The 10,092-nt window shown below is 30.1% G+C and overlaps 1 protein-coding gene and 1 long non-coding RNA gene across 5 annotated transcripts; one reads left to right on the forward strand and one right to left on the reverse strand.

The window, feature by feature from the left end:
- The first annotated feature begins 249 nt into the window (after positions 1-249).
- Positions 250-3,483, forward strand: LOC110010815 (uncharacterized). Of its 3 annotated transcripts, none has more exons than XR_005178877.2 (3): positions 276-948; positions 1,078-1,151; positions 3,019-3,483. It is a non-coding gene; the product is annotated as an uncharacterized LOC110010815 (long non-coding RNA). The 3 variants fall into 3 exon arrangements; XR_002285835.3 differs by lacking the exon at positions 1,078-1,151 and having other exon boundaries at positions 289-672; positions 766-948; XR_005178876.2 differs by lacking the exon at positions 1,078-1,151 and having other exon boundaries at positions 250-948.
- TAAC (thylakoid ATP/ADP carrier) lies at positions 2,922-7,738 on the reverse strand. Of its 2 annotated transcripts, XM_037641134.2 has the most exons (11): positions 7,272-7,738; positions 6,947-7,003; positions 6,563-6,625; positions 6,397-6,453; positions 6,225-6,308; positions 5,890-5,958; positions 5,702-5,814; positions 5,455-5,624; positions 4,571-4,649; positions 3,893-4,019; positions 2,922-3,141 (listed from the first exon to the last, which is right to left on the reverse strand). In XM_037641134.2, the coding sequence occupies exons 1-10, from the start codon at positions 7,629-7,631 to the stop codon at positions 3,905-3,907; spliced, it is 1,167 nt and encodes a 388-aa protein (XP_037497062.1). In that variant the 5' UTR covers positions 7,632-7,738; the 3' UTR covers positions 2,922-3,141; positions 3,893-3,904. The 2 variants fall into 2 exon arrangements, with proteins under 2 accessions (XP_037497062.1, XP_012087868.1); XM_012232478.4 differs by lacking the exon at positions 2,922-3,141 and having other exon boundaries at positions 3,708-4,019.
- Between the last annotated feature and the right edge of the window lie 2,354 nt (positions 7,739-10,092).

Here is a 10,092-nt window from a genome sequence, read left to right on the forward strand (position 1 = left end):
AAGTATACAACTAGTGAGAATATTAATCATTTTATTTTGTATATAAAATCATTTCATTAAAACACTCTAACCACTAAAACTACAATAATTAGATAGTTAAAAACAAAAAATTATTACAGTGAAAAAAATTATATCAACCATATTTTAAATTAATATTTTAATTTATTCAAAAAAATCAATATTATTATTGATTGTGTGAAGAAATGTACACGTCGCCAAAATTGGCTAAATGTATAATTTTTACTCTGAACTTTCCTTAAATTGTCATTTCCATCTCTTAACTTTTCAACCTTAATTCATTCTTTTTATAGTAGCTTTTTTACCCTTTGCCATACTGGATCAGCGGAGCATGGAGGAAATCGCGCGTGAACAGTAATGTTTTTATCCTACGTGTAAAAGATGGCGTCGGCGTCGTATTGAACCCCATTTGCTTAAACCAAGGGCATATTCACTCTCCATCCGTCTTATTGTCTTCTTTTCTCGTAAACAGGCTGAACCAGAGCATTAAGCATTGAGTAAACAAAGAAAATCAGACCAAACCAAACACCATTGTGTAGTTTAGATCAAGCCCACCGTTGATTTTCTTCTTGGTTTTGTTTTGTCTCTCTTTCTCTGCACATCTTCTTCACCCACCATTGTGTTTCTCCTTATCTTGAGATTCTTTGTTTTGCGGTTAATGTTTTTTTTTTTTTAAAATAGATTTTTCTTTCTTTTAATTCTATTTAAAAAAAAAATGATCTTCCATCTGGGTTGTTGTGATTGCAGAGATTGATGAAAGTGAGAATGAAATAGTGGCGCATGGGAAATGAGAAGGCATCTTGATGAAGAGACCTCAAACTCAACTCAGATATGATATTGGCAACGAAGAGAACACGAAAGAGAAACCATTTGGATAACCTTAAGTGAGATACTGGTGGCTATAATATCAGCAATGATTGTTATTGGGCTGTGAGTTATCTCTCTCTCTCTCTCTTTTTTTTTTTTTAATTTTCTTCTCAATTGCAGAGGTTTTGTTGTAAGAGGCGTTAAAATCTTCCAACTTATTCAATTAAAAATTTGTTTTTCTCTATTCATTAGTTCTTGAAAATGTGGAAACCGACGAAGTGTCTCTGATAATGACATTTCAATTGCTTACGGCACGACACGTCAACGTGAGTATAATTCAAACACAAGTTTCAATTTGCTCAAGAATAAAAAAACACAAAAAAACGAGTTAAAGTGATAAGTAATCCCTCGCATAGATAAAGGGTACAAATGACAATTTGTATAAATTTCAGAGGAAAAGTTATGCATTTGGCCTACCAAAATTTGATGCATTGCTAAATTTAGAATACTATAAATTTTTTCCTTTAAATACGTGAATGAATCCATATATTTTGACCTTTAAATTTTGTTTCTTTAAAAAATAAAAATAATATTATTTTAAATAGATTTAAATTTAAATATGTACTAGTTACTATTTTATAAAAGTTTGTGTTTTAGTTGAAATTTTAATTTCTAAATATTTAACAACTTAGTCCATATATAAGTTTAATTTGATAAAGAGTGCACGTGAATTGCATGCGAAATATATAATAGATAGGTTACATAATTTAACCCCTAAATTTTTCAAAAATAAAATTTGTGTTATCTTAAATTTTAAAATAAATTTTTGGCACTTCGAACTTCAGTTTTTGTAACAATCTCACATTTATTTAAAAAAAAAAATCAAAATGTTTATATTTTATATATAAAATATTGATTTGACAAGTGGTTAATAGAATTTTTATAATAATAATTTTTATATTTTTTTAATTATCTAAGTGTTTAATTAATTTAATTATATAAATTAATGTGTTTAATTGATGAAATAAAATATATAACGTATTCAATTTTATAAAATTAAAGTATTTAATGCTCAAAGTAAAAGTTAAAGGTATCATAAATTTTTTTATAAAAATACAAAAATAAATTTATGTATTTTCTAAGAGTACATATATAAATATGATATTCAACTTGCAAATTTGGTTTAGTGGAGGATAAATTTGATGAGAGATTTATCATATGCTCATAAATTTAGAAATTTTGCTAGCTTTATACCAGTAATCAAAAGAAGTTTTGTCAATTGCAGTAAATAGTATTAAGCCATTAACGAGTATTTTCTCTGTTATTCTCAAATCTCTTACGTTATTTATTTGTCTCCCTTCTCCTCATTTTAGAGATGATCATCGAGCGGATTCAGATTGGATTTTGTAAATATATCGGTCAATGAAAATTAATATTCATTGGATACCCACTCCACGAAGCAGTGCATTTGTTAGAGTCCCATCTCTTTCCTCTTCTTCTTCCTTCATGCTAGATCTGTCTCTCATTTTTTAAACTTTCTTGGATATCAATTGTTTTGAACTTCACTTTTATTTCTTTTAGGCTTCATTTGTTTCATAAAATAATTTATAGAAAAATATTTTTTTACAATTTTTCGTTATTTTGAGCTCTCAGAAAAAATAAATCAATATAAAATATTTTTTTGGTCAAAGGAAAATTAAGTCATTTTTTAAGGAAAACAATTTTTCATTTTCGAGAGAGTAAAACATTTCCGGATATACAAACCTTATAAATCCATATTTTTTAATTTATTAATTATCATAATTACTACCATTAATCACCGTTTACCATCCACCACCACCACCGGCCACCGACCGCGCTATCACCGGCGGCTTTCATAATTTAATTTTTTTTACATTCTTTTCATATCTAACAATAAAATTTTTAAATTATAAAATTTCTATTATTATTAATATTTTTATGGTCTTGTAAGATAAAAATTTTAATATTTTTAACTAATTTTCAAAATTACAATCAAACAACGGAAAATAAATTATTTGGAAATATTTTTAGTTATTTTTCTGTAAATTATTCTATAGAAACAAACGGAATCTTAATTTCTTTTCTTTTTCTGGCTTTTTTAATCAATTTTAAAATCGTCTATTACGGCTCTCTTTCATGTAGGTTCGTACTCTGATTCTTTCTTTCTTGCAGCTCAATCCCGAGTCAGTTCGTTGGTTCTGTGATGAAGGGTGAACTTGGTGGTTTCTTTTATTTATTTTACTACTATGGTGATGGTATGGCTACGGCAGAGACGACCGCAACGGCAAGTTAGACCTGACACGGACAAAAAATTCCGTCAATTCAAGAAATGAAATTAACAACAAACCACCTTTTATGCATCAACTGCATGTCAAAATAAAAAGAGAGCACGTAAAACAAAATGGCCAGTAGCGGGCTAAGAAAGATGAAAAATCTCAATATCCTCCAAAACTTAAAAAAAAAAAAACATTTCTCTCTTACTCACGTTTACTGTTTCAGTCAAAAGACAAAATATGTTGGTGCTAGCTATGTTATTGAGAAGGTAAAAAGAACATTTCTCTTGCTCACATTTATTACTGTTTCAGTCAAAAGACAATATGTTGGTGCTAGCAACGTTATTAAAAAGGGCTTGAAAAATGCTGGTGCTTCTGTATGTGTTTACACGTTTGATGAAATGACGGAAAGAAACAATTTGGTTTAATTAAAATTAGATGAATTTGTGACACTGTTTATGAATTGTTGGAGAACTTACTGTCACATTTATATCGTTACCAATTTTTGCAACTTGGGAAACAAAAATAGGTTTATCACGTGTTTATAAATAGTTTAACTGTAAATATTTAAACGGAAAAGAAAAGAAATGAAAAGAAATGGTAGCCTGACTAGCATAAATGAATGTTTACAAAAGAATAATAGCATTTCACTGGCAGCTGAACTCACAACAGAAAACTCCTACACAAAACCACCTACTTCTAATGAGACATGACGCCCAAAAGAAAAATAGGGCGGCAGAATAATTGTAGACAACAACATAAACATGACTCACTTCAGGATTGTTTCAAATATTGGGATTCTGGCTTTGTTTCTCACGGTTTTCCTCCACAATTTTCTGAAACTCTTGCTCACCGACTGATATTAGACGTTTCATCATGTCAAAGGTAGTGAGCCTAATGCTGCAGGGAAAAGAAAATAAAAGAGATTTATCAGCCTAATTACATCCATTTTGCAATATTCCTTGTTTTCCAGATGTCTGAAAATTAAAAACAAAAACAACAAACATTTTCTATTAGCCTCAGGCCCTCAGATATAATAGGCCCAGAACAAAAGCCTTGCTGGCAGCGAACAGAACCAGGAGAACCTATTTCTGATCCCATTCTAGGAACCAGAAAGTACTGGGAGCGAACCTCCCAGTCCCAGTTCTAAACCTGAAAAAGAAAATTCAAAAAATAGGCTGGAAACTGGTTGGAGCCTGCCAGAACTGGCTAACTGGAGAACCTGCCAGCACTGACAGTTTGGTTCCAGTTCCAGAATCTTGGTTGGCCGTACTCACTATCACATTATCAAGTATGTCTTCTGCAGGAAGAACCAAACAAGGTATATTCCCAAATAAACGATTTGAAGGGTAAGGCTAAAGCTTATAGGTTCCTAACAAAACAAGGTATCATATTGAAGGATCCTCAAAATGCAGAGACATCAAACGATCAAAGTGAGAAGGATTGCTCACCTGCTGTTTGGTAGGTTCTTCAATGCATTTGGCAAAAAACCCCTATACAGGCCAATAATTCCATCACGTTGGATAATCCCTGAATCATAAAATTAGACTCACAATCCATTAGAATCAAAATTTAACCTCCCCCTAAAATTAACCCAAAGAAAAAAAGAATTGCACAAGGAAACTTTCACGATCTATTGAGTTATGTAGCATCAATAAATACTGGAAATCATGCTAGAGGGACAAGTCAAAATGGGGTAGAGGCATAGAGCTGCATGAAAAATGCAAGAGATAATGTGCAGTTCCATAAACTGGGGAATTCGTTAATGAGTTGATAAGTGGAGATTTTATAAACTGCATTATATACAGAAACTTGAGAGACTATATGCACAGAAGCATGCTTTGCAGACATTGTCCTAGTGCATTTTTTCTATTAAACAATTTGAGCAGAAAGCAACTGAGCTTATCATACACTTTAACTACGCCATAACTAGAGTATTAGCTCAAGTGATAAAGCGCTGGGGTGTGGTTTGGACCATAGTTTGAATTCTTATAAAGCTAAAACTTTGATTAACAGGAAAAACTGAAAAAGCAATGTGCTGAATCTTTCATGATTGATGGCCTTTTTATTATACCAAATATCAATATTAACCACTATACCTTATCCCTTTCTGGCATTCTTTTGATTTGTGTTCAATCCTTAAACTCCTTATGGGCACCTTCTCTTTATAATTAGGCTTGTTTACTAACATGTAAATTCCTTGTAAACCAATAAATTTTTATTTTGCCAATATACTTCGAAAGAAGAGCCATTACGTGTAGAAATCTTTACAGTAATATCTGACAAAAGACAGAACTCGCCGCACATCTATATTCCATATATTTATGTCAATTACCTGGAAAGGCATCCAAAACAGTCTTGTAGGGTGTTCCCTTCATTTGCATTTGTCTTCTAATTGTGTCTAAAGGATAGCATGTGAGGGTTGCAACAGCGGCAGATACCACAGCTGTGACTAGAGATGATTGAGCCTTCTGTTGATATTTCTCTGGCAAGGACTTCTTAATTCTGTCATCAAAAGACGATCAATAAGACACCAATCGTCTTCTCTTTCAATAAAATGCTCAAGGCATTAGTGAACTCACAAGTCAAAAATGCAAAAGTTCACAGCAATGTATGGGGCAATGCCAATAAGAGAAGGCCCAAGACCATAATAAAGGGATGCAACTCCTTCCTCGCGTAACATGTTGAAGGCCATCTGCATAAACCATTAAAATCCACATTTGTAAAATGAAGCATCTATCATAATCAAAATTCACGCCGTCAAACATACCTCAGACATAGTCCGATATCCTGGTTCAACTGCTAAGCGCAATCTCAAAACATCCAAAGGGTATGTCACCTAGATGAATAAAGGAGGTTTAAGAAATAAGAAAGAAAGAAAACTAATATTCAAAAGTGCATATACTACATGTAAAACTGGTATGAGATTGAACTGATAAAAAGAGGGATATATTGAGATGACTATGCACAAAGTAAATTCTTAAACCAGACAGAATTCACACATCATCTTAAACTTGAACAAATTATCCTTAAGGTAAATCAATTGAAGCACAAGAGGTGGCAATCCATGAACGGAAAATTCGGGCATTTGCATTACTAACTTACAAAAGTGGATGTCATGCCTGCACAAGCACCTGCGGCAAGTCTTCCAACAACAGAGAGCTCACCATCCTTTCCTGTAAACAGTTTCTATAAAACCAACACATCAGCAAAATGTCAACTTTCCAAATGCATACAATATTGTCCTCCAATTTGATTAAAGACATTTCACTCTCACCTTGTAAGTCTCATAAGTAAAGAGCTGGACCGCAGTATAAGGTATGATCCGAATCACCTGAAATTTTTAGCAGATATTCTAGATTAAAAAGCAAATCTTGACTGCTTCTATTTGGGAAATAAGAAAATTCTCAAATATAGAAAGAAAGTGAAAATTGGAAAAGGACCTGAGGAAGGTTTCCTTTCCAGTACCCTTTTAATCCTTCTTCTTTTCCTATCAATGTTATGGCCTGCGGTTCATTGTACAACAAGACACCACATAAAAATGCTAACCATGCATTTACATGGACGGATATGAAATTCACAATACACAGATTCCTCCTGATTAACTAGATACATAGATTAGGTTAGGTTCAAGAATGTGAATGAAAATTCCATTTGATGGATTTGATATACATATTTAGTACGTTCTCACTACATATATGGAGATAATCAATTAAAGCATTGACTAACCTTTAAATTATAGAATGTCTAAATCTCGCATTCTAAATTCTTCCATCCAAACATAGCATAAAATTTGACAGATAACACTTTGGTGAACTCTGAATTACCTCAATGAAACCAATTGCCTTCTTAGCACTTTCTTGCCCAGCCCGCACACCATGAGTCTATCAACACATCAAATAATTTAAAATCAATTAAACCAGAAAAAAAATTGAATCTCTACAAAATATTAAGATTTTTACATTTGGTATACAAAATTTTCCTCATTTCCTCAGTAAACAAGTAATACAAGAAAGAAGACTGGAAGTTATCATGAGACAGAAAAAGACAAGCATGCCACCAAACTCTATAACGACAGCGTCAAAACCGAAGCTACATTTAAGTAACAGATAGAAACGTAACCAAAATTGAGGGTGCTTAATAAAACAACACCTGCATAAGGAGCTTGATACGGTCGAGGGGAGCCGTAACTGTCTTGGCCGCAGCTCCAGAGATTGCTGCGGCAACGAAAATCGCAGCTTCTCTCGGCACATAGTTAAGTGCAGCCAACGGATGTTTCAAGAGCTGAGCCGAGCTCGGCGCAAACTCAAATTTGTCTACCTTCTCTGCCATTGAAACAGAGGCAAATTTACGGAAACTGCCATCACAGCCACCACCACCACCATCGATACAGCAGCAGAGATGCGCGGTCTTCCATAGAGGGCTATGGTCGTTACTTTCAACGAGACTGTATGATGACGTTTTGAGGTTCGCTTTGCTTTTGAAAGTCAAACTGAATTTCCCTTCTCTCATGTTTCGGTTGAAATTTTTACGGGTTGGTTATAAGCAGAGAAAAGATAAGGCAGTTAAGTGCAAGCAGAGAGGGAGGAGCAGCAAACAGCAACTAACCTGTGAGGATCCACATCTCGGTGTTTTATGTCTCGATTATTTTTAATTTGATTCAATGCGAGCTGGGCTATGGAGGGAGACTGAAGCCCATCGTACGATTGACGAGAGATAAGATATTTTACCAACTGATTTTGTTTGGGCCCACGTCCTTCGGCGATGTGGAGGTGGACCTTAAAAAGCCTTTGGCCCACTTCCCTGTTCCAATTACTCCAACATATAAGGTTATTAATCCGTACAACCATTATCAGTTGCTTGAATAGGGGAAAAAACGAAAATGATAAATTAGAAACTTAAGTTCCTTATTAAGTTATTATTGTGTTTGATTTATATATTTAATTTGAAATCTATACTCCATTTAGTATAAATGAATTTTAAAATATAGAATCTATTTGTAAATGAATTATAATAAAATTCATTTATAAATGAATTATTCATATTTGGTATCATTAATTTAAAACATGTTATTTAATTGAATTCCATATAATCATGTATGAGATAATCTATAATTGAAAATTCATTAGCTTTTTATTTTCTAAAATATTATTGAAATATAAAGTAATTTCACAAAAATAAATAATAAATAATAATTATATTTGTGTTATGTTATATAATTTTTTTTATATTTTTATTAAAATAAATATATAATATAAAAATAATATTAATAAAATTATTAAATTCAATTTAGTGATATATGGATAATTAACTTCAATCTCTCTCGTCAATGGTAATAGAATACTAAAAAATATTAAAATAAAAAATTTTGATAAAATAAATAATTAAAAAAAGTGAAAAATTGACTTTGTAGATAGAGAATGGTAGTTTTGTCATAAAAAGTTGGATTGCTCAGTTTTTCATTGCAAACACAAAAATATAAATTTCTAAATGAATTCCATATATAATTTTATGAAATTCATTTGTTTCAAACAAATATTTAGATTTCATTTGTTTTCAGAAAATTATTTATTTATAAAATATTTTTTGCATTTTCTTATATTTGGGCTACTCGGAAAAATTAGTTAGTTATAATTATGGAGGAGTTTGTCTTATCCCTCACGTACCTTGTTTGTTTCCTATTTAAACAGTTAAATAAATAGTAAAAAAAATTCAAATTAAAGAGAAAATTATTTTAACAGAATATATTTTTTATTTTTCGAAAGAATAAATTTATTATAATCTTACAAATATGAATTTATTAATTCACCCATCACATGGAGTCACCATTATATGGGTATCATCCGCAATCATCACAATCAAACAACAAAAATTGTATTGTTTGAAAAATATTTTCTAAAAATTAGTTATTTTTTAAAAATAAACTAACCTAACATTTTAAAGTGTAAAATATGTTGGCAATGATATGTATTTTAGATTAACCTAAAATTTGTCATATTTAAGTTTTGAAAACTCGATTGAATTTCATTTAAATCTAAATTCATTAACATTTTATTATCTAAAAAATAAATTTTAATCAAAGATATCAAAAGTATTGTAATTATTTTTAGCTAAAATGTCTTTTCTGTTTATTCAAAAAATAAGAAAAAAAAAAACTTTTGGTTTGATTTCCCACGAATAAATTCACAACCTATATAGTCGTAGTGGACTCAGCACCTTCAAAGCATCAAAATCAGTTTGCATTAGCTTACTTCAATTTATATAAAAATCAGTTTGTAATTATAATTATGTAGCTCACTTTGCTTGGTGTAATTATAATTATATTAAAACTAGGTAAAGCTATGCGCCATTATGCGGGATTTTGATTTTTTTTAAAAATATATTTAGATAAGTTATTTTATGAGTTTTAAAATAGATTTAGATGAGTCATCAGTTACTGTTATTTGTGTTGATAAAATTAAATTTTTGTAATTTTTATTAGGCTTTTTTTTTAAAAAAAAAAAGAATTATATTCATTTTTAAATTTTAGAAAATTATTATAATTTTGGCAATTAAAATATTAAATAATAAATGATATTTGTACCATATACTTATTGCTAGAAAATTAAATTGATCATCTTCAAGTATGATAGTGATAAAGATATATATAAATATAAAAATAAATAATCATTATAAATAAATGGATATAAAATAAAATTAAAAATATTCAAAATTCAAATATAAATTAGATAATTATTTTGTGTAAGCAATAAGTTTAAATTTTAGATTAAAAAGAAGTATCTTTAGTGATTTAATAAAAAAAATAAAAGAATTTAAAATTGAAAATTGAAAATTGAAATATAGATATAGATAATTATTATAAATAAATATTAATTTTAAAATATGATTATTAGATATAATTTTCAAATATTTAAATAATAAAAATAAAATTTAAAGGATAAAAATATATTTTAATATAAATGGTATCTAAATT

Source organism: Jatropha curcas, chromosome 2, assembly GCF_041381405.1.
Source record: "Jatropha curcas cultivar XTBG-Jc1 chromosome 2, XTBG_Jcur_1.0, whole genome shotgun sequence".
Taxonomy (NCBI): domain Eukaryota; kingdom Viridiplantae; phylum Streptophyta; class Magnoliopsida; order Malpighiales; family Euphorbiaceae; genus Jatropha; species Jatropha curcas.

Coding starts and splice junctions, on each gene's coding strand:
- TAAC (XM_037641134.2), bottom strand. CDS start 7,631: ATGAGAGAAGGGAAATTCAGTTTGACTTTCAAAAGCAAAGCGAACCTC. Junction 6,454..6,562: donor GGAAAGGAAACCTTCCTCAG/GTCCTTTTCCAA, acceptor TAAAAATTTCAG/GTGATTCGGATCATACCTTA. Junction 5,625..5,701: donor AACTTTTGCATTTTTGACTT/GTGAGTTCACTA, acceptor TTTTGATGACAG/AATTAAGAAGTCCTTGCCAG.